The sequence below is a fragment of the Cervus elaphus genome, chromosome 1 (genome assembly GCF_910594005.1).
Source record: "Cervus elaphus chromosome 1, mCerEla1.1, whole genome shotgun sequence".
Taxonomy (NCBI): domain Eukaryota; kingdom Metazoa; phylum Chordata; class Mammalia; order Artiodactyla; family Cervidae; genus Cervus; species Cervus elaphus.
The window spans coordinates 94,644,550-94,669,745 of NC_057815.1; the positions used below are offsets into that span (position 1 = coordinate 94,644,550).

At 43.1% G+C, this 25,196-nt stretch overlaps 1 protein-coding gene across 1 annotated transcript in view; it reads left to right on the forward strand.

The window, feature by feature from the left end:
• Window positions 1-22,599: 22,599 nt before the first annotated feature.
• LOC122703190 (fatty acid desaturase 2-like protein FADS2B) overlaps window positions 22,600-25,196 on the forward strand; it is a 41,781-nt gene continuing 39,184 nt past the window's right edge. Inside the window, exon 1 of the mRNA XM_043917267.1 lies at window positions 22,600-22,911. Coding sequence (XP_043773202.1) covers window positions 22,600-22,911 — 312 coding nt within the window. The remainder of the gene's footprint in view (window positions 22,912-25,196) is intronic.

The window sequence follows — 25,196 nt, forward strand, 5'->3', positions numbered from 1 at the left end:
AAACATGGAAGGTAGCTGAAGGCCACACAAACTGGTTAATTTGGTGAGGGTTTAATAAAGGTATTACTACAAAGGGATGTCTAAGGCTTGCAGAATTTCCAGACTAGTGTGATAAATCTAGAACTAATAACTTCTGCGAGCTGTTACCTCCTCTATTCCTGGAGGAAAAAATATAAGAAAAGAAAGAGGTTATGAGCATTGGAGGGGAAGCTTTGAAATGGGCCATCCAGAAGAATCTATGGTTTAGGTCAAGGGATGAAGCCAGCTATGGCATTTTGCAAGAAAGGAGGCTGGGAAAAAACACTCTGACCCTACTCTCTTCCCTTCTAGTCACAACCACTGGCTAAACACACTAAGTATGCAGAGAACAAATGAGTCCACTGATGCAGTTAGTACAGCTGAGCACCCTGGAGCAGAAATGAGATTAAAAATGATAGAGAATGGATTTGGAAGAACAGAGGAAAGGTATTCAACATGTAACAAAGGCAGCGATGGAGATAAAGACATGGAGAATAGACTTGTGGATAGAAGGTGTGGAAGGAGACCATGGAACAAATGGAAAGAGTAGCATGGGAACATGTACATTATCATATGTAAACAGATAGCCAGTGGGAATTTGTTGTATGACTCAGAGAGCTCAAACAGGGTCTCTGTGACAAGCCTAGAGATGTGGGATGGGGTGGGAAGGGGAAGGGAGGTTCAGGAGAAAGAAACACATATATATACCTATGGCTGATTCACGTTGATGTATGGCAGAAACCAACACATTACTGGAAAGAAACTCTCCCTTAATTAAAAATAAATGAAATGTTTAAAAAATAATATTAGTGAACATGTGATTTTATATGCACCATTTTAATAACACATGCATACATATATATATATGTATGTTCTGAGCACATATATATATATAGTATGCATATGTATACACATAAGATTAATTTGGCTTCTACATAACTAAAGAAAAATGAGAATGAAAATTCTCACTAGGAAAACATAGTCTCAGAAAAAATTTCTCCATCTTGAGTTCAGTCACTCAGTCATGTCCAACCCTTTGTGACCCCATGGACTGCAGCACGCCAGGCTTCTGTATCCATCACCAAATCCTGAAGCTTGCTCAAACTGGATGTAAAAACTCATCAAGACGGTGATGCCATCCAACCATCTCATCCTCTGGCATTCCCTTCTCCTCCTGCCTTCAATCTTTCCCATCATCAGGGTCTTTTCCAATGACTCAGTTCTTTGCATCAAGTGGCCAAAGTATTGGAGTTTCAGCTTCAATATCAGTCCTTCCAATGAATATTCAGGACTGATTTACTTTAGCATGGGCTCGTTGGATCTCCTTGAAGACCAAGAGACTCTCAAGAGTCTTCTCCAACACCAGAGTTCAAAAGCATCAATTCTTCAGCACCCAGCTTTCTTTATAGGCCACCTCTCACACCCATACATGACTACTGGAAAAGCCATAGCTTTGACTAAATGGTCTTTGTTGGCAAAGTAATGTCTCTGCTTTTTAATATGCTGTCTAAATTGGTCATAGCTTTTCTCCCAAGGAGCAAGCATCTTTTAATTTCATGGTTGCAGTAACCATCTGCAGTGATTTTGGAGCCAGCAGAAATAAAGTCTGTCACTGTTTCCATTATTTCCCCATCTATTTGCCTTGAAGTGTTAGGACCGGATGCCATGAACTTAGTTTTCTGAATGTTGAGCTTTAAGCAAACTTTTTCACTCTCTTTCACTTTCATCAAGAGGCTCTTTAGTTTTTCACTTTCTGCTGCTAGAAGGGTCGTGTCATCTGCACATCTGAGGTTATTGATATTTCTCCCAGCAATCTTGATTCCGGCTTCTGCTTTATCCAACCTGACATTTCTCATGATGTACTCTGCATATAAGTTAAGTAAATAGGGTGCCAACATACTGCCTTGACATATTCCGTTCCCTATTTGGAACCAGTTTTTCCATGTCCAGTTCTAACTGTTGCCTCTTGACCTGTATACAGATTTCTCAGGAGGCAGATAATGTGGTATGGTATTTCCATCTCTTAAAGAATTTCCCACAGTTTGTTGTGATCCACACAGTCAAAGACTTTGGCATAGTCAACAAAGCAGAAGTTGATGTTCTTCTGGAACTCTCTTGCTTCTTTGATGATCCAACAGATGTTAGCAATTTGATCTCTGTTTCCTCTACCTTTTCTAAATCCAGCTTGAACATCTGCAAGTTCATGGCTCATGCCATGTTGAAGCCTGGCTTGGAGAATTTTGAGCATTACTTTTCTAACGTGTGAGATGAGTGCAAATGTGCGGTAGTTTGAACATTCTTTGGCATTGCCTTTCTTTGGGATTGGAATGAAAACTGACTTTTCCAGTCCTGTGGCCACTGCTGAGTTTTCTAATTTGTGGCATATTGAGTGCAGCACTTTCACAGCATCATCTTTTAGGATTTGAAATAGCTCAGCTGGAATTCAATCACCTCTACTAGCTTTGTTCATTGAGATGCTTCCTAAGGCCCACTTGACTTTGTATTCCAGGATGTCTGGCTCTAGCTGAGTGATCATACCACCATGATTATCTGGGTCATGAAGATCTTTTTTGCATAGTTCTCTGTTCTCTTGCCACCTAATCTTAATATCTCTGCTTCATTACCTTTATATAAAAAAGAGATTAGTGTAGGGACAAATAAATACGTTCATGGTTGTGATTATATTAAACTCTGAATAGAGATTCAAGAGAGTAATAGAAGTTGTTATACAGATATGAGATATTGGCACTTGAGAAGGACTAGAGGTAGGAATGAAGCTTGAAGTAAGCTGTATAGTATTTATTTATAACCTATATGAATCTAATATCCTAAAAAATAAATAAAGTCTGAATCACTTAATTTTTTTCAGTACATGTTTATTGTAGATTATAATGGAAAATGTGAGGGACAGAATGCAAAAACTCTTTTTCAGAGGTCTTTGATCTTTAAGTGGTAATAGTTCTTGCATAGATTTTAGAGTGCCTTTGAAACTGTACACAAAATATTGAATCTCTTTGCATATGTGTATATTTCTAGGGAATTCATGTGACATTTCCAAAGGACCCCATGATACAAAACAATGTGATAAATCATGATTTTGAGGATTCATAAGAATCTCCAGACTTATTCTTCCTGAATATTAAGATACTATATAACATGGTGGTTATGAATATGAGTTCTGGATACAAAAGACCTGGAATCTTCACTGAACTGCTTCACTTAACTAGCTATTCATCACTGGGTAATTTATTCAAACCCCCTAACCTCAGTTTCCTTTATTTTCAATAGAAAGAAAATAGTAATATTCTCCAGATGACATAGTGAGGGTTAAAATAATGCATGTGAATGTATTAATCACTCAGTGGTGTCTGACCCATTGAACTGTCTGTCAGACTCCTCTGTCCGTGGCATTCTCCAGTCAAGAATACTGGAGTGAATAGCTATTTCCTTCTCCAGAGGATCTTCCTCTTCCAAGGATCAAAACCAGATCTCTTGTAAGGCAGGCAGATTCTTTACTATGCCAGACATATAATAAGAGCTCAAGAATATTTCTATTAAAATAATTGAATTACATATTAGTGCTGTGATTACTTAGCAAGCTTTGGGATAGGTCAAAACATGCATTGTGTTTTGGACATGTTAAATTTGAGATGCTTGCAGGCTATCTAAGGATACACCCAGTAGAAAGTTGGATTTAAGGGTCTGGAATGCTAGGAAAGGTCTCTGTCATGTTATTAAGACTTGTTTCTGTCTATACTTACTCCCTTGATTAGCTCATCTAATTTCATTGTCATATGGGTTTGACTCTCAAATTCATATACCCAACAGAAGTCTTCCTAAACACACACTCCACACACCTCTTCAACAAATATAATTGGATATCTTATAGGCATCTCAAAATTCATATTTCCCGAATCAAATTCTTGATCAACCCCTCTTAACCTGACCCATCTACAGCCTTCCACATATTGGGCTCTCCTGGTGGTTCAGATGGTAAAGAATCTGCCTGCAATGCAGGAGAGCCAGGTTCAATCCCTGGGTCAAGAAGATACCCTGGAGAAGTGAATGGCTTACCCACTCCAGTATTCGTTCCTGGAGAATTCCATGGAGAGAGGAGTCATACATTAATTAATAGTATTTTCATTATTCTAGTTAGTCAAGCCGAAGATGTTGAAGTCGCCCTGATTTTCTTCCTTCTCTTCCACCCAACAACAACAACAACAACAAAAATCCCTTCATCAATACTATTGTCTACTACAAAATACTACATCCATATATCCATATTCAATCATTTCTTACCCTTTTCCTTGATATTACTCTGGTTCAAGATACTAATAACTCTCTCACTGAGATTATTATGACAGTCTTACAACTGGTTTTTCTGCTTCCACCTTCCCCTGAAGAGTAGTAGAGTAGTATCTCAGCACTGTGATCAGGTGATTTTTTAAAAAACAGAAATCAGAACAAGTCACTCTTCTGCTCAAGGCCTCGGTGGCTTCCATCTCATCTGAAAGACAACGACTTCCAAGGTCAGAGAAACCCCAGTAAGACCCCATTCCCGCCAGAGGCGCTCATAAAATTCAAACAAACCTTGTGCACACCAGGACTCAGGGACCCCACAGAGACTGAGACAGAACTGTGTTTGAGCATCTCCTGTGGAGGTGCGGGTCAGCAGTGAACTGTCACAGGGACAGGGACTCTGGGTGCAACAGACTTGGGTATGGCATAAGTCTTCATGGAGGTCACCATTAACCCCACCATAGAGCTGCCAGAACTTACACGAGACTGGGAAATAGACTCTTGGAGGGCACAAACAGAACCTTGGGCACCAGGACCCAGGAGAAAGGAGCAGTGACCCCACAAGAGACTGACCCAGACTTGCCTGTGGGTTTCCAGGAGTCTCCAGAAGAGACGTGGGTTGGTGGTGGCCTTCTGCAGGGCTGGGGGCACTGAGTGTTGTAGTACATGCATGGGATCTTTTGAAGGAGGTCACCATTATCTTCATTACCTCCACCATAGTTGCAGTTCAGTTCAGTCGCTCAGTCATGTCCGACTCTTTGCGACCCCATGGACTGCAGCACGCCAGGCCTCCCTGTCCATCGCCAACTGCCATGGTTTACTCAAACTCTTGTCCAGTGAGTCAGTGATGCCATCCAACCATCTCATCCTCTGTCGTCCCCTTCTCTTCCCACCTTCAATCTTTTCAGCATTAGGGTCTTTTCAAATGAGTCAGCTCTTTGCATCAGGTGGCCAAAGTATTGGAGTTTCAGCTGCAACATCAGTCCTTCCAATAAACGCTCAGGACTGATCTCTTTAGGATAGACTGGTTGGATCTCCTTGCAGTCCAAGGGACTCTCAAGAGTCTTCTCCAACACCACAGTTCAAAAGCATCAATTCTTTGGCACTCAGCTTTCTTCACAGTCCAACTCTCACATCCATACATGACTACTGTTAAGCCTTCAGAAATCACCTTTTGCCCTTCATGAGAACTTGCTTAGCAGACTTTGCAATCAGACTTAAAGATTATGTAAATGATACAAGAATGTTAACAGCACATCCAAAGATAAATGAGTGCACCGAGAATTAAAGACGTAAGGACACTCTGACCAGGTGAGAAAGAGCAGGCAGGGATCTCACTGAAATCAGTCACAAGGCTTGGCACTGCTAAGGTGAGACAGGAGCTGGGGGTTTAAGTGGGGCTTGCACTCACCCCCTCACCTCCATCACAGAAAGCATATATGACAGAGTGGAGTGTGCACAACTCTGGGCCTTAGCTATCCACTGAACCAGTCATTCACTCTGTAAGCGAATACTGAACACGAGTTAGTGCCTGGTTTGAAAAATGCAGAAGTGAAAAAGGCATGCTCCCTGCCTCCAAACAACTGATGATCTAGAGGAGGAAAGAGACAATAGTGGCGACAGAAATAAAAACAAGACGTGCCCAAAGCAATAATCTCACCATGCCGAAGGAATCGTGAGAACACAAAGAGGAATTTCTCTCTATCAAGATTGAGCATGAAACAATAAAGGTGCTTGTTTAAACTGAATTCTGAAGAATGAGCAGGAGTACCCTAGAAAAGCAGGGTGCTGTGGACTAACATAGGCATGGTGACTTTGTGACGTCACACATAGACCTTAACAGGAGTACAGAAGGAGTGAGCAGGTGGGGACGGGAAACCACTGTGAGCAGAGGTCACACACACGGCCTTTCCTGGGTGTCACCTGAGAATGCCTAGCAGGTTGTTTGGCAGATATGTTCACAGGAGATAAATATTTATTATTAAATGTAATATTATGTGAAGATTTAATCCCATAAGCAATAGAGCAGAATCAGAAGTATAATTTGTCTGTGGTTAAGCGAGAACAATGAAGACCTAACTTTACCAGAGCAAGGAAAACAGACAGGGCTTCTTTTTATCTAAGAGCTGGAAGGATTCTCAGATATTATCCAATGCAGTGTGCAATGATCAGCCAAAAAAATTGCTTTTGATTTTTAATTCAGTATTCTTTGGGATCACTGAGTCCTTAAGAACAACACTAATGCATCACTTAATGTGAGATGAGGATATGGAGACCCCAAAAAGAAAAGCAGTTGTGTGATGTATACAGCTAATCAACAATATTCAAACTACCGTGCAATTGCACTCATTTCACATGCTAGCAAGCTAATGCACAAAATCCTTCAAGCAAGTCTTCAGCAGTATGTGAACCAAGAAATTCCAAATGTATAAGCTGGATTTAGAAAAAGCAGAGGAACTAGAGATCAAATTATTAAAATTCATTGGATCATATATAAAGCAAGGGAATTCCAAAACAAACAAAGAAAAGAAAAAAAAAAAAGCAGGGAATTCCAGAAAAACATCTACTTCTGCTTCATTGACTACACTGAAGCCTTTGACTGTGTGGATCACAGCTGTGGGTAATTCTTAAAGAGATGGGAACACTAGACCATTTTACCTGCCTCCTGTATGCAGGACGAGAAATAATAGAACGGGATAGGGAAATGGACTGGTGAAAAATAGGGAAAGGAATACATCAGGCTGTTTATTTTCACCCTGCTTATTTAACTTCTGAGCAGGGTACATCATGTGAAATGCCAGGCTGGATGAATGACAAGCCAGAATCAAGATTGCCAGGAGAAATAACAACCTCACGTATGCGGATGATATCACTCTAATGGCAGAAAGTGCAGAGGAACTAAAGAGCCTCTTGATGAAAGTGAAAGAAAGGAGTGAAAAAGCTGGCTTAACACTCCACACTCAAAAAATAAAGATCACAGCATACAGTTTCATCACGTCATGGTAAATAGAGGAGGAAAAAGTAGAAACAGTGACAGATTTTATTTTCTTGGGCTCCAAAATCACTGCAAATGATAATTGCAGCCACAAAATTAAAAGATACTTCTTCCTTGGAAGAATGCAATGACCAGTCTAAACAGCATATTAAAAAGCAGAGACATCACTTTGCCAACAAAGGTCCATATAGTCAAACGAAGGTTTTCCCAGTAGTCATGATTGGATGTGAGAGTTGGATCATAAAGAAGGCTGAGCACCAAAGAATTTATGTTTTTGAACTGTGGTGTTGGAGAAGACTCTTGAGAGTCCCTTGGACTGCAAGGAGATCCAACCAGTCCATCCTAAAGGAGATCAGTTCTGGGTGTTCATTGGAAGGACTGATTTGAGGCTGAAACCCCAGTACTTTGGCCACCTCATGCAAAGAGTTGACTTATTGGAAAAGACCCTGATGTGGGGAGGGATTGGGGACAGGAGGAGAAGGGGATGGCAGAGGATGAGATGGTTAAATGGCATCACTGACCCAATGGACATGAATTTGAGCAAACTCCAGGAGATGGTGAAGGACAGGAAGCCTGGGGTGCTGCAGTGAGTGGGGGTCACAAATAGTTGAACACGACCTGTGAGGCGAGCAGAAGTAACACAACTTAGATTAGGAGTAGGCCTTCCTACTATCAGGTAGCTTTCGCTTAACAATGACCACTGTTTGCCAGTTAGGACCAATTAGCTTTCACCGATGTTTGCCAATTAGGAAATTAGGAACGGGGCGGAAACCCCCAGGAGAGTCCCGTGCGTGCAAAAGTATTGACCAATGAAATTGCTTTGCAAACGTGTAACCAATCTGCTTCTCACCCTATAAATTTGTGTATCAGCTTGGGCTCGGGACTCTCTGACTTGCACCACTGTGTTGGTTGCGGGTGGAGAGTCCTGGCTCGAGTCAGTAATAAACTTCCCTTCTGGCGAGTTGCATTGTCTTGGAGGCCTTCTCTCTTCCCGCTCGGGGATTTGGACATCGGGCATAACATTTGGGGGCTCGTCCGGGATCCCTTTACTGGGGGAAGAGAACACTTCCAGGACAGAGGAGAAGGATAGATAATATCACCGGTGCTCAGGAAAACTCAGCGGGCCCGAAAACCCAGCACTGTGTTGTCAGCTGTCTGTGTTTGTCTTTGGCTCTCCGTGTTTGTGTGTGTGCCGGCATTGTCTCAGGCAGGACAGGAAGTCCGGAGTAATTCCGGGGTTCTGCTGTAAAGCAGGGAGGTATCTGGCACAGGAAAAGTCCAGAGTAATTCCGGGGCCCTGCTGTGAAGCAGGGGGTATCTGGCACAGGAGAAAGCTTTCTCTAGCTGGCATAAGGCCAAGGCCAGCGAGCGCAATGGAAGGCAGCTGGCTCTGTGGGAAGGAGAGTTCCTTTCCTGATCCCGAGTCTGGTCTGGTCAGGGGGCCCGAAAACCCAGTGCTGTGTTGTCGGCCGACATTTGTCTGTCTGTGTGTTTGTCTTCGGCTCTCCGTGTTTGTCTGTGTTTGTGTGTGTGCCGGCATTGTCTCTGGTTTTTAATTAGACTCTTTTCAGGCAGGAGTTTCAGTGAACAGGCGAATGGTTGTGGGGCAATTGATGAGTCCTGGCCAGGGCTACACTCTGGCGGACTCTGAAGGCCCTACAATAAGTAAGCCTCAGTAACTAGAGCCCAGCCAGGTGAAACTCTCCTTTCACTATGATTGTCAGCAGCTGTTGCAGGAGCAAATTCTGGCAGAAGCACGGAAATGGGTCCCAGGGGCCGACGGGAGGCCAACCGCCCAGCCTCATCTCGTGGACAAGGGGTTTCCTCTGTTGTGGCCTAACTGGGATTTTGAGCGAGCGGAAGGTAGGGGGCTTCTCCGAGTGTACCGCCAGACTCTGATGGCTGGCCTGCAGGCCACAGCAAGAAAGCCGATTTAGTAAGGCAAGAGCCCACTGAGAGCCTGGCAGCCTTCCTAGAGAGGCTAATGGAAGCTTTCAGGCAATATACACCTATGGACCCCCAGGCTGAGGAGTCACGCACTGCAGTCCTCTTAGCATTTGTAAATCAGGCAGCCCCAGATATTAGGAAGAAATTACAAAAGATAGAGGGATTGGGAGAACAGACGATACAGGATTTACTGAAAGCAGCTGAAAAGGTATTTAATAATAGGGAGACCCCAGAAGAAAGGGAAGAACGAATTCGACGGGAGGAAAGGGAATTAGCTGAGAAGATCAGGAAGGATAGAACTAGGGAAAACCGGAAGAACCAGAGGGAGCTAGCCCAGATTCTTTTTGTGGGGATAAAAGCCGGAACAGAATTGAGGGAACCTCGAGACCCCTGGATGGGAGAAAAACAGAAACCAAAAAGGCAGGCCCTAAAGAAAGATCAGTGTGCCTACTGCAGAGAAGAGGGGCACTGGAAAAACGAGTGCCCTAAGAGGGACCTGAGGAGAGGTACAACCCAGAGACAGAGAATCTCCCCTGGAACTCGAGTTCTATATGCGGGGGAAGACAGTGACTAGGGGAGTCAAGACTTGGCACCCCTCCCCGAATCCTGGGTAACCATACATGTGGAAGGGAAACCCGTTGGCTTCATGGTAGACCAGCTTTGTGCAAGGAGCCACGGGGACAAAATGCTATTAACAAAAAGTAGATCTGGGGACCCATCAGGAGTCCCATTCGTTTTTGGTGATACCAGAATGCCCAGCCCCTCTACTTGGAAGAGACTTGTTGTGGCTGATGGCATTCCCTGTGGATATGTTGGATAATTGCAGTCATGAGGAACTGAAAAATTCTGCTGAAGACTACATGTTAGATCTGAGGTATGGGGACCCTGAAAATCTGGAATGTTTTCGTATTAGCCTGTCAAATGTAGGCTTTGTACCTCTCTATGGTGGAGATCAGACCCAGAAAGTTCTTGCTCTCTTTGCACCTGAGGACTCACTCACAGCTGTGGCACTTTACCTTGCTGATCAGTGGTGGGCTATTGATGATACTGTGAAAACATCTATCCCTTCTAGAGAGGGGCTTAAGCAGGTGAGAACTGTTGGGGAGAGAGTGGTTAAAGCAGGAAATGGAGAAAAATGAGATCCCATTCCTGTGTCATAGCAGTATTCTGTGGAAGAAAGGAGAGGCCATTGGGTTTTCCTACAGAGCTGGGAGAATGATCCCTAGCCTTAAGAGATGAATAAATACCTGTTGGCCTGGGCTGAAACGGCAGGGATGGGACTGGCCAAACACATCTGGTCGTCATCGAGCTAAAGGCCTAGGCAACTCCTGTGAGGGTGAGACAGTACCCCATGAGCCAGGAAGCTCAGCAGGGGATCACTCCCCACATTCGACGTCTCATGGATGCCGGAATTCTCAAGCGGTGTCAATCCCCTTGGAACACCCCCTTACTGCTGGTGAAGAAGCCAGGGGGGACAGATTACCTGCAAGAAGTCAACAAACGGGTGAGTGACATACACCCCACTGTCTCTAACCCGTATACCCTCCTGAGCAGTTTGCTGCCTGAGTACACTTGGTACACTGTGTTGGACTTGAAAGATGCCTTTTTCAGCCTACCCCTGGCGGCCCAGAGCCAGGAGATATTTGCCTTTGAGTGGACTGAGGGGGAAGGCCAACCGGTAATCCCACAGAGGTTCAAGAGGTGCTGAGTGAGGACCTGCCACCCAGAGGTCCTTCTGCTACACAATTAATAGCCCAGCAAGAGGTCATCTGTTTGGGGTATAAGATCAGGCAGGGGCAAAAGTGGCTAACCCAGGCCATGAAGGCCCAAGACCCCCCGCCAGGTGAGAGAGTTTCTGGGGACTGTTGGATATTGCAGACTATGGATCATGGGGTTTGCTGAGAAGGCCCGGCCCTTGTATGAGGGAAGTAAAGAGACCCCAAACTGGACTTGGACTGAGCCAATGAAACAGGCTTTCCAGACACTCAGACGGGCCCTACTAGAAGCCCCAGCCCTTGCCCTGCCTAACCCAAATAAGCCATTCCAGCTGTTTGTAGCTCCATGATTGCAGCGAGATACTGGCTGAGGCCCTGGCGGCACAAAAAGACTTAACCGATGTACCCCTAGACAACAGTGAGCTAGTATGGTTCACTGATGGGAGCAGCTATGTAAGAGATGGGCAAAGGAAAGAGCAGCCGAATATGGCTCCGTGAAGTTTTATGCACTGTGTGGCTTTGGTGGGGTCTTAAGTTGTGGTCTGACACACACTGCTGTTGTTCCTCTGGATTTGGTGAAATGCCGTATGCAGGTGGACCCACAGAAGTACAAGGGCATTCTTAATGGATTTTGAGTTACACTCAAAGAGGATGGTTTCCGTGGTTTGGCCAAAGGATGGGCCCTGACCCTCATTGGCTACTCCCTGCAGGGGCTTTGAAAGTTTGGCTTTTATATGCTTGGAGAGAATGCCTATCTGTGGCGCACATCACTGTATTTGGCTGCCTCTGCCAGTGCTGAATTCTTTGCTGACAATTAACTTGGACCCGCCTCCCACAGGGGTTCAAGAACTCCCCTAATGAGGCTCTGAGTGAGGCTATGGAAACTGCTAAATTTCGAATTCAAACCCAACCAGGTTATGGTAACACTCTGAGGAATGCAGCTCCCAAAATGTATAAGGAAGAAGGCTTAAAGGCGTTCTACAAGGGGGTTGCTCCTCTTTGGATGAGACAGATACCATGAAGTTTGCCTGCTTTGAACGTACTGTTGCTGATTCCGTGGTGTCTGTGTTGAATAAGGAGAAGGGTAGCAGTGCCTCTCAGATCCTCAAGAGACTTGGATTTAGAGGTGTATGGAAGGGTGGTATCATGATCGGCACTCTGACTGCACTACAGTGGTTTATCTATGATTCTGTGAAGGTCTACTTCAGGCTCCCTCGCCCTCCTCCCCCTGAGATGCCAGAGTCTGAAGAAGAAGCTTGGGTACACTCAGTAGATAAATGAAAGCAAATATGGACTGAATCTGCGTGTTGATCAGTGTTTGAGGAAAATACAACTGGACGAGAGATAATCCAGGCTTGCGAAGTGTGAACGAGGTACCGAGGGGAAGAGCCAGGGCAACACTGGGAGATAGATTTCACTGAGGTAAGGCCAGGCAAGTACAGGTATCGCTATATGGTGGTTCTGGTAGATACCTTCTCGGGGTGAGTGGAAGGGAGAGCTTAGAGGAGATAGTGCCTAGGTACGGGCTGCCGGTGACTATGGGCTCTGATAACGGACCTGCCTTTGTGAGCCAGATTGTACAAGGGTTGGCCCAAGCTCTGGGGATGAAATGGAAGTTATATTGTGAATATAATCCCCAGAGCTCAGGACAGGTTGAGAGAATGAATCAGAACGAAGTTGGCAATAGAGGCTGGCGGGGACTGGGTGACCCTCCTTCCTTTCGCACTCTTTCAGGCACGTAACACCCCTTATAAGCTGCCCTTTTGAGATTCTGTATGGAAGGCCCCTCCTGTGTGTATTAGAACCTAGATGGAAAGGCAATTATGTTGTTTTGCTTACCACTCCTACTGCTGTAAAGGTTGACGGGATTGGACCCTGGGTTCACTGAAATCGTGTGCGGCAAGCCACACCGGAAGAACAAGAGCAGAATGGAAGGCAAGACCTCACCCATCAAATCCTTTGACTCGTCTGCCAGGAGGTCTCCTAATTCTCCTGCTGATTATTGCAGGAGCTGAAGCTATGTAACCTCTTGTGATGGGCCCTGGGAATGGGACCTATGAAACAGAGATTTGGTAGACCCGAGTGTGGCGCAACCCGTAGGGTCAAGTACCTCAGATATGGGTGAACCAAGCTTTACTATCTCTGCAAGGCCAAGGGCTTTACTCCCTATGAGCTGCTGTAGATGACTTGATTTTTTCTCCAACAGAGTAGGGTCTGCGAGGTTTCTATGCAGACCATACAAGAGTGGTAAGAGAATCAATCATTTAGAGAAGTCTTTGACTTCCTTGTCTGAGGTGGTTTTGATTAGAAAGAGAGAATGGGAAGCCCAGCAGAGATGGTTTGAGTCTTGTTTTCAACTACCTTAATTTCCACCCTCCTGGGTCCACTTAGTGTCAGCGGCCCGATGGAAAAGAGGAAGATTCCTCTACTTGAACAACAGACAGGGGGGAATGTGAGGCAAGCAGAAGTAACGCAACTTAGATTAGGAGTAGGCCTTCCTACTATCAGGTAGCTTTCGCTTAACAATGACCACTGTTTGCCAGTTAGGACCAATTAGCTTTCACCGATGTTTGCCAATTAGGAAATTAGGAATGGGGCGGAAACCCCCAGGAAAGTCCCGTGCGTGCAAAAGTATTGACCAATGAAATTGCTTTGCAAACGTGTAACCAATCCGCTTCTCACCCTATAAATTTGTGTATCAGCTTGGGCTCAGGGCTCTCTGACCCGCACCACTGTGTTGGTTGCGGGTGGAGAGTCCTGGCTCGAGTCAGTAATAAACTTCCCTTCTGGCGAGTTGCATTGTCTTGGAAGCCTTCTCTCTTCCCGCTCGGGGATTCAGACATCGGGCATAACAGACCGAGTGAACAACAACAACAACAACAATCAATAATGAGGGTTAGAACCCTGATGCCTTAAGTAATCGTTGCTTTATCACAGTTTAGGCAACACCTGTTTGAATAGGCAGTCACCAGCACCATGACTCCCAGGATTTCTAAGTACAGACCCATTCACAATTCATAATGGTGCAATTTAAGTTTATGGTCAGAGTTTCAGCTTCCAGTTTATCTTGAACTAAAACTAAGTTTGTGGATAGCAAATAGAAAGGGTCAGTATTAAGGAGGCCAGCTTACAATGATAAACAGTGGGTTTTAAAAAATCTCACATTCTCTGGCCTTGTCATATTAGTGATTCATGCCTTCACACATAAAAGAGGGGTTTGTCTTACATTCTGATTACATGGTACTTTGAAACTTCTGAACCAAAAGTAAGAATTGGTGTTTTCTTCATTGAAGGATGGTGGTAACTGATTTTTTAAATCAGAAAGAAATTTTAAAAGCAGAGCAATCAGTTTGTGCTATTCTTTACATACATTTGATCATTTCATCAGTAATCCCTGAATGAATGACAAATTGATGTTATCTAAAACAAACTTAATGGAATAAAAAGTCTAGTACTAGAACTGGGAGATGAATGAACCATAGGGTGTGGGAATTCAAGAAAATCTAAAAATCTCTTTGCTCAGTAAAATCATCTGGTGAACTTTCAGAAAATGCAGAATCTGGAAACCCCAATTGAACTCACTGAATCAGAATTTCCATAGGCTGATACCCAGAATTCAACATTTACAAAAGTTTTCCAAGTGCTCATGACCATCTAATCCACCCAAGTAAATTTTGCAACATTTTTCAGAACAGAAGATCCTAAGTCCAAATGATGACATCAAACAATTATAATCCTACGTGAGATATAAGAACAAGACTTGCTGTCCCTTTCCTTCTTCCAGGTATTTCATCTTTTTAGGACCCTGCCTATTTATTCACTAAATAAATAATTATTAAGTTCCTATTCTGCTAGACTTGAGAGTATGATAGTGGACAAAATAAAAATGATTATTTTCTCTGGAGCCTATTGCTTTCAGTCACTGGAATACTAAACAGATCCATCCAGGAACTTTTCCTGAATTTATAATCATAACTTTTTTTACTGGTATTTCCTCATTTTTTGCACTCGCTACAGACAAGCCTTTGGGCTTCCTGGCCAAAGTGGTGGAGAGCAGCTGTGGTCAATAGCACTTAAATTTATATATCCTCCATTCAAGATAATCAGTTCAGTTCAGTTCAGTCGCTCAGTCGTGTCTGACTGTTTGCGACCCCATGAATTGCAGCACTCCAGGCCTCCCTGCCCATCACCAACTCCCGGAGTCCACTCAAACCCATGTCCATCGATTCGGTGATGCTATCCCACCATCTCATCCTCTGTCATCCCCTTCTCCTCCTGCCTTCAATCTTTCCCAGCATCAGAGTCTTTTCCAGTGAGTTGACTCTTCGCATGAGGTGGCCAAAGTATTGGAGTTTCAGCTTCAGCAACAATGCTTCCAATGAACACCCAGGACTGATCTCCTTTAGGATGGACTGGTTGGATCTCCTTGCAGTCCAAGGGACTCTCAAGAGTCTTCTCCAACATCACAGTTCAAAAGCATCAATTTTTCGGCGCTCAGTTTTCTTCACAGTACAACTCTCACATCCATACATGACCACTGGAAAAACCATAGCCTTGACCAGATGGACCTTTGTTGGCAAAGTAATGTCTCTGCTTTTTAATATGCTATCTAGGTTGGTCATAACTTTCCTTCCAAGGAGTGTCTTGTAATTTCATGGCTGCAATCACCATCTGCAGTGATTTTGGAGAACAAAAAATAAAGTCAGACACTGTTTCCACAGTCTCCCAATCTATTTCCCATGAAGTGATGGGACCAGATGCTATGGCGTTAGTTTTCTGAATGTTCAGATTTAAGCCAACTTTTTCACTCTCCTCTTTCACTTTCATAAACAGGCTCTAGAGTTCTTCTTCACTCTGCCATAAGGGTGGTGTCATCTGAATATCTGAGGTTATTGATATTTCTCCCGACAATCTTGATTCCAGCTTGTGCTTCTTCCAGCCCAGCGTTTCTCATGATGTACTCTGCATAATTTAAAAAAGCAGGGTGTCAATATACAGCCTTGACGTACTCCTTTTCCTATTTGGAACCAGTCTGTTGTTCCATGTCCAGTTCGAACTGTTGCTTCCTAACCTGCATACAGGTTTCTCAAGAGGCAGGTCAGGTGGTCTGGTATTCCCATCTCTTTCAAAATTTTCCACAGTTTATTGTGATCCACACAGTCGAAGGCTTTGGCTTAGTCAATAAAGCAGAAATAGATGTTTTTCCAGAACTCTCTTGCTTTTTTGATGATCCAGCGGATGTTGGCAATTTGATCTCTGGTCCCTCTGCCTTTTCTAAAATCAGCTTGAACATCTGGAAGTTCACGGTTCACATATTGCTGAAGCCTGGCTTGAAGAATTTTGAGCATTACTTTACTAGCGTGTGAGATGAGTGCAATTGTGCGATAGTTGGAGCATTCTTAGGGATTGTGTTCCTTAGGGATTGGAATGAAATCTGACCTTTTCCAGTCCTGTGGCCACTGCTGAGTTTTCCAAATTTTCTGGCATATTGAGTGCAGCACTTTCACAGCATCATCTTTCAGGTTTTGAAATAGCTCAACTGGAATTCCATCACCTCCACTAGCTTTGTTCGTAGTGATGCTTTCTTAGGCACACTTAACTTCACATTCCAGGATGTCTGGCTCTAGGTGAGTGACACACCATCGTGATTATCTGGGTCATGAAGATTTTTTTTGGTACAGTTCTTCTGTGTATTCTTGCCACCTCTTCTTAATATCTTCTGCTTCTGTTAGGTCCATACCATTTCTGTCCTTTATCGAACCCATCTTTGCGTGAAATATTCCCTTGATATCTATAATTTTCTTGAAGAGATCTCTAGTCTTTCCCATTCTGTTGTTTCCCTCCTTCTCTTTGCACTGATCACTGAGGAAGGCTTTCTTACCTCTCCTGGCTATTCTTTGGAACTCTGCATTCAAATGGTAATATCTTTCCTTTTCTCCTTTGCTTTTCGCTTCTCTTCTTTTCACCTCTATTTATAAGGCCTCCTCTGACAACCATTTTGCCTTTTTGCATTTCTTTTCCATGGGGATGGTCTTGATCCCTGTCTCCTGTACAATGTCATGAACCTCCGTCCATAGTTCATCAGGCACTCTGTCTGTCAGATCTAGTTCCTTAAATGTATTTCTCACTTCCACTGTATAGTCATAAGGGATTTGATTTAGGTCATACCTGAATGGTCTAGTGGTTTTCTCCACTTTCTTTAGTTTAAGTCTGAATTTGGCAATAAGGAGTTCATGATCCAAGCCACAGTCAGCTCCCAGTATTATTTTTGCTGACTGTATAGAGCTTCTCCATCTTTGGCTGCAAAGAATATAATCAATCTCATTTTGGTGTTGACCATCTGGTGATGTCCATGTGTAGAGTCTTCTCTTGTGTTGTTGGAAGAGGGTGTTTGCTATGTCCAGTGAATTCTCTTGGCCAACCTCTATTAGCCTTTGCCCTGCTTCATTCTGTACTTCAAGGCCAAATTTGCCTGTTACTCCCAGTGTTTCTTGACTTCCTACTTGTGCATTCCAGTCCTTCATAATGAAAAGGACATCTTTTTTGGGTGTTAGTTCTAAAATGTCTTGTAGGTCTTCATAGAACCATTCAACTTCAGCTTCTTCAGCGTTACTGGTTGTGGCATAGGCTTGGATTAATCAAGCCATTATGGTATCATAATTAATCATGGTATCATTAATACCATGATATTGAATGGTTTGCCTTGAAAACGAACAGAGATCTTTCTGTCATTTTTGAGATTGCATCCAAGTACTGCATTTTGGACTCTTTTGTTGACCATGATGGCTATTCCATTTCTCCTAAGGGATCCCTACCCACAGTAGTAGATATAAGGGTCACCCATTCCAGTCCATTTTAGTTCACTGATTCCTAGAATGTCAACATTCACTCTTGCCATCTCCTGTTTGACCACTTCCAATTTGCCTTGATTCATGGACCTAACATTTCAGGTTCCTATGCAATACTGCTCTTTATAGCATTGGACCTTGCTTCTATCACCAGTCACATCCACAACTGGGTATTGCTTTTGCTTTGGCTCCATCCCTTCATTCTTTCTGGAGTTATTTCTCCACTGATCTCCAGTAGCATATTGGGCACCTACCGACCTGGGGAGTTCCTCTCTCAGTATCCTATCATTTTGCCTTTTCATACGGTTCATGGGGTTCTCAAGGCAAGAATACTGAAGTGGTTTGCCATTCCCTTCTCCAGTGGACCACATTCTGTCAGACCTCTCCACCATGACCCGACCGTCTTGGGTGGCCCCACACGGCATGGCTTAGTTTCATTGAGTTAGACAAGGCTGTGGTCCTGTGATCAGATTGGCTAGTTTTCTGTGATTATGGTTTTAGTGTGTCTGTCCTCTGATGCCCTCTTGCGACACCTACCGTCTTACTTGGGTTTCTCTTACCTTGGACGTGGGTTACCTGTTGACGGCTGCTCCAGCAAAACGCAGCCGCTGCTCCTTACCTAGGACGAAGGGTATCTTCTCACAGCCGCCCCTTCTGACTTTGAACGTGGAGAAGCTCCTCTCTGCCCTCCTGCGCCCGTGCAGCCGCTGCTTCTTGGAGATGGGGTTGCTCCTCTTGGCAGCCACCCCTGACCTCTGACGTGGGGTAGGTCGTCTCAGCAGCCGCCGGTGACCTCGGAGTGGGGAAGCTCCTCTGCGCCACTCCTGCGCTGTCGCAGCCTGGCGCTCTCGGGGTAATAGCTAATTCCAAAAGAAGTTCCCTGGCTCAGCTGGAGCTGAGTAGCTCTCCTGAATCAGCCTCTGTGGCTTAGAGGAGAAGGGTCACATTACAGAGACATAGTTGTTCCAATTGAACTACATCATCAGAGGCTGGGCAATTCTTCAATGGCACTTCTCTGAGGACAGTTCATTTGGGCTGCTTACTGTTTGAAAATGGCTCTGCTCAAATAATTAAGCTCTTATAGTAATTCTTTCATTATTCACTCATAAAGCATTTATTATGCATTGACCTGGTCCCAAGGATAAAAAGAAGCAAGAATTGTCTAGAGATTAGCAGTGAAGGCAAACAGGCCCATATGAACATTAGTCGGTAGTGAAATATTCTAAGTACCAAGAAAACACAAGAGACTTAAAGAAATATTCAGGTTTCCTTAAATGAGTCTTAATGGATATATAGATGTTTTCCTGGCCAGGTAAAGTAAGAAGGTTCCCAAACAAAGCATAATGCAGAAACAAAGTTTTTGTGCAGCAGAAGGAAGTTTCACGGTTAAGTGTAACTGTGGCTAGCAGATTAGTCATTGTGTAAATGATTTGCCAGTCCTGCCACTGTGAGTTGTGTAAATAACAGCAAGTTACTCAAGTTTTAGTGTGTCTCATAGGATTGTTGTGAGAATTCACCTCTCTAATGCAAGTGAACGGTTTAGAATGCTGCTGATACATCTTTGGTGCTTAATAAATGTTTTATTATTGTTCAGTTCAGTTAAGTCGCTCAGTGGAGTCCGACTCTTTGTGACCCAATGAGCTGCAGCAGGTCAGGCCTCCCTGTGCATCACCAACTCCTGGAGTTTACCCAAATTCATGTCCATTGAGTCGGGGATGCCATCCAATCGTCTCATCCTCTGTCGTCCCCTTTTCCTCCTGCCATCAATCTTTCCCATCATCAGGGTCTTTTCAAATGAGTCTGCTCTTTGCATCAGGTGGCCAAGGTATTGGAGTTTCAGCTTCAGCATCAGTCCTTTCAATGAACATCCAGGACTGATCTCCTTTAGGATGGACTGGTTTTTACCATTGTCAAATCATGATCACCATCATTTCAAACAAATGTTCTGTTCCTGGGCGTGTTTCTTTTACTTGTGAGAGGAGAGCCCATTTTGTTTATCACCATACCACAAATATTGTGATTTGGATGTGGCCCAGGTGCAAAGGAGTAAGTTCAAAGATCACATACATTAGGTTACTGACAAGGTCATGGTAGATGCCATAGACTTAGCAGAGGAAATTCATTCTTCAAAAAACCACATGCTGTTTTTACATAATCATATACTCCCACCATGAATTACCAATTCTACTTGGTTTCATAAAAAATTTTTACTGGCAATACCTGTCATTCAGCCCAGTCCCCACCATGGAGTCTATAAGCCAGAATCTAACTTCATTCTTTCAGAATAATGTTCCAAAGCATGAGTCATCTCAAAAACACAACACCACACCACAGAGACAGCTAAATTCCAACTTTAGAATTATTTCCTGTGTATTCTTAGGACATTGGCTCAAGGGATGAGACCAACACTCCCTTAGGTTTTAGTAGGAGTTAGAGAATTGTTTCTATCCCTGCCAATGCTTTATCTCTTCAGTCAATTACCAACCATGAGGACAATATCATTTTGAACCAGAAAAATCCATCCCCAAGCCATTATCTTTGTTGATTCTAAGCTACAACTGAACCACAACTACTGAGCCCACACTCTAGGGCCAACAAGACACCTGCTGAAGCCTGTGAGCCTGGAGTCCACACCGCACAGCAAGGAGGTCACTTCGTGCCCCTTGCTCACTGCAACACGAGAAAGCCCACACTCAGCAATGAAGACCAAGCACAGTAAAAAATAAAATAAATAACTAACTAAAAATAAACAAATAGGACCTACTTAAAAGCTTTCCACAGCAAAAGAAACCACCAACAAAACAAAAAAGCAACTTACTGAATGGAAGAAAATATTTGCAAATGATAAGAGCAAAAAGAGATCTAAACAACTCAACATAAATGGCTCATACAACTCAACATCCAAAAAACAAACAACCAAGTTAAAATATGGGCAGAAGAACTGAATAGACATTTTTCCAAAGAAGATATGCAGATGGCCAACAGAAATATGAAAAGATGCTCAATATTGCTGGTCATCAGGGAAATGCAAATCAAAACCACAATGAGGATTAAAGAAAAGGAAAAAAGAAAGAAAAGACAAAACACCAAATTGTAGATAGAAACAAAAACAAAATAACACACACACATAAGAAATGAAAACAGAACCAAAAACAAAACAAAACAAAAAAAAAAAAACAAAACACAAGGGAACAACTAAAGAAACTAAAGAAACCAAAAAGGAAATCAAACAACTTTTAAAAAGCTAAAAATAAATAAATAAATAAGTAAAACAAAACCAAAGCAGAGTGCCAACTGAAGAATAAAGCAAAGAAAACAAAACAGATAAAAATTATCAGAAATCATTAAAAGATAATTAAAATGATTGAAAGATGAAATCTTAACACTTTTGGAAATAGCGATGGCCCTTGAGAATTTGGACTTCCCTGGTGGCTCAGATGGCAAAGCATCTGCCCACAATGTGGGGGAGACCCAGGTTCAACCCCTGGATTGGGAAGATCCCCTGGAGAAGGAAATGGCAACCCACTCCAGATTCTTGTCTGGAAAACCCCATAGACAGAGGACCCTGGTAGGCTACAGTCCATGGGGTTGCAAAGTCTTGGACGCAACTGAGCAACTTCATTTTCTTGAGAACATTACACTAAGTGAAAAATCAAGTAGAGAAAGACAGCTACCATATGATTTCACTTTTTTATGGAATACAGAAATGAAAGAAGTTAAAAACAAACATACAGAACAGTGCAGTGGCTACTCTAGTGGAAGAGCTGGGAGGACGGTAAAGTGGGTAAAGAAGGTCAACTGTATGGTGACTGACGGAAAATAAAACTTTTGGTGGTGAGCGCGCTGTAGTGCTTCAGAAGGTGAAATATAATTTTCCACACTGAAATTTATATAATGTTATAAACCAATGTAACCTCAATTGGGTGTTGCAAACATTTTAAAGTCACAATGCTTTCTTCAGAAATGTAAACACTTGGGGAGAAAGCCCAACGGTCAGAAGCGCACTCTGCTGTGTGACTCGAGCGCGCGCACCTGGTTCCGTGGCAACCAGAAAGGGGGGCGAAGATGCGAGGGGTGTGGTCGTGCCCGCGGCTGATTCTTGCTTATGTATGACAGAGAGCCAGAAAATTCTCTAAAGTATTTATGCTTCAGTTCAAAAACAGAAAAAAAAATTTTTTTTAAGTAATCTGAGAAAACCAGAATAAAAGGAAAATTTCCAATCTTAACAACAACCAGGAAAGAACATTTCCCAATTCCAGGAGGCGTTCATATCCTCCTAAAGGTTTTAAAATCTTCTGCTCATGTGTTGAATGAAAACAACTGTTCCTTTCAGAGACATGGGGGAGAGCTAATGCACCTGATCCAGCATGATGCCAGTGTAGGCGGTCAGCAGACAGGGAGCCCAGCCCCTCCTTCCAGGGGTCAGGCCACACATCCTCTGGGCTGTGATTGGCTCCAGCTTTTGACTAAGGGAAGTTTAATGATGAATAAGAATGCTGCTAAAATCTCAGTCAGCAGGGAGAGAAAAACTGAAGAGAGAAAGGTAGACTAATGTTCTAGGTGGTGGGGGAAGGTAGTCCGGTCTTCATCAGGACAAAAAAGATTCAGGACAGAGAAGTGAGACCCTGGGAAGGAGCTCACTATCAGGTTTGCCAAGAGTCAAGTTGGCTAAAAAGTTTTCTGTGTAGGCTTCTTTCTTCATGGAATAAAAGGAGAGGGAAAAGGTCATTCTGTAGTTCAATCAGGTGAGAATTAAAATTCTAAAAGTACAAAGACAATGACGTTTGAAGAAAAGCCTGAGAGCCTTGTAGATGAGAACCAGATGTACCTAGGTGCGAGGCATCAGGCAAACGGGAAACCAGGAGAAAGTGGGAAAGCCAAGTTCTCTGCAAGGCAGGAGGCAAATGAGAAATGCGACTTGCCCAGAAAAAGCCTCAACAGGTACAGCTGGCAGGAGATCCAGAGACACAGTCAGGAGACTGACCAGTGGCTGGTGATCAATCGCAAGGTCTACGATGTTACTGGCTGGGCGGACAGGCATCCCGGTGGGCGCCCGGTCCTCAACTACTACGCTGGGGAAGACGTCACGGTAAGGAACTTGAAGTCTGCCCTCTCTCTCTGTTCCAGCGGCTGGGTGGTTGGGACCTTAGCCGTCTTTCCAAAAGCATTTCAAGTATGTGTTCAAGCTCCATGATCACTCATCTCCTCCCAAACCAATTTTTCAGGATTTCTATCCAGCAAAACTTGAAAGCTAATTGAGCCTGAAGGTCTAGCTATTATTTACACTAGGTTTGGGGTGGGCTCAGATGCTGACAGTAGGTACTCTGTGTATTTCAGGTTTTGGTTTTTGTTCTTGGCATTATGTTTTTTTGTTTTGTTTTGTGTTGAAATGGAGTCATTGTCTTATAAGAAGAAAGCTACAAATAGGTGAGTAAAATCTGGAAAAAAAGGTTTTCACTCAAGTAGAAATTTCTCAGACTCCTATAGCTAGAGTGCCTGAAACAGACAACATTTCATGTGGTGAGCATCAAAATGTTGAACGATCTTGAAGGCGTACAGTGACACAGGCTTTTAGACTTTGTAGAGTTCTTTTTTGTCGTGTAGTTCATTAAATGTGATACAGGTAATACAATCACTTTTATGGAAAAAGTAACTGAAATCAGAGTGCTTAAGTGACTGACCCAAGTTCACCCAGCCAGCAGATCTCAGATTCAAAACACTTATTTTTCTTAACTTTCAGTCTTAACCACTTTCCTTCACTGTTTTTCCTAATAACTCCCATCCAACAAAATAGCTGAAAAAATAGACTTTCAAGGGATACCTAAAATACCACGTGTCATGTGTGTTAAGTCGCTTCAGCTGCGTCCAACTCTTTCCGACTCTATGGACCACATCCGGCCAGGCACCTCTGTCCTCAGGATTCTCCAGGCGTGAATACTGGAGTGGGTTGCCATGCTCTTTTCCAGGGGATCTTCCCGACCCAGGGATTGAACCTGTATCTCTTACCTCTCCAGCACTGGCAGGAGTGTTCTTTACCATCAGCATCATTTGCAAAGCCCAAAGACACCATCAGTTCAGTTCAGTTCAGTCACTCAGTCGTGTCCGACTCTTTGCGACCCCATGAATCGCAGCATGCCAGGCCTCCCTGTCCATCACCAACTCCCAGAGTTTACTCAAACTCATGTCCATTGAGTCGGTGATGCCATCCAGCCATCTCATCTTCTGTCGTCCCCTTATCCCCCGCCCCCAATCCCTCCCAGAATCAGGGTATTTTCCAATGAGTCATCTCTTCGCATGAGGTGGTCAAAGTATTTGAGTTTCAGCTTCAGCATCAGTACTTCCAATGAACATCCAGGACTGATAGACATATTCAAATGCATGACCTCACTTAAACCTCATCATAAGGAAAGTGAACGATAGTCCCATATTAAAGATGGAAAAACTGATACTAAAACATTAAAATAATGTATCTCAGAGCACACAAATAACAGTGACAAATTTTTAAATCAGGTAGGTTTTTTACCATAAAGCCCTTTATAGCTGATCTTAAAAATAAAGTTTCCATTTAATATTGAAGAGGGAGGTTTCTCAAATCTTAAATGCATTTGGGAATCCATTCTAAAATATTCTATAAGAAAGTTGATTTTAGCCCAATTAGAAACTTTTTCTCCACATTATACACATGAGGAAATGGAGAATAAAAGGTGTTAAACTAATTCAAGATCAGAAAATTAGCATATTATAGAGTAGAAACTTAAACAGATTTTTTTTTTTTTTTTTATGTTTTCCTTGTTGTTTTCACGTTAGTATATAATTTTTCCAACTGGTGTCAAAGCATAGGATTAAAAATATTGATTCATGAAACTCTGCTCTGTGAGTGTTACCTGACTGATAAAAACAGAATACACAAACATATGGCAAGTTTGCAAAAAAAGAAATATTTTGTTTTTTTGACAATAGCAACATCTTCTTTCCACAATCCTCATTTCCCTCCAATTTCTCAACTTCTCTGTCTAATCGGGGTTTTCTACCATCTTCTCATCTTGATTCTCCAGTCAGAGGAATGCCTTTCTTGAGCAGACCCTTCGATATTCCACCACTCTGGTCTGATCTGATATTTTTAAAACAAAACTCCACGTTTTCCTGGGAAAGGAAAAGCTTGTGAGCTTGTGGCCCATGATGGGAATCTCACATGTGTCAGGAAGACCCTAGGAAGCCAGAGAGCTGAGGATAGAAGAAGCCAAGTGACAGGCATTTGTGCAAGAATCAGGGGAAAGATGAACAAAAATAAAGGGAAAAAATACTTGTTGATGTATGACAGAAAACCACAAAATTCTGTAAAGCAATTATACTTCACTTAAAAAAAATGTGACA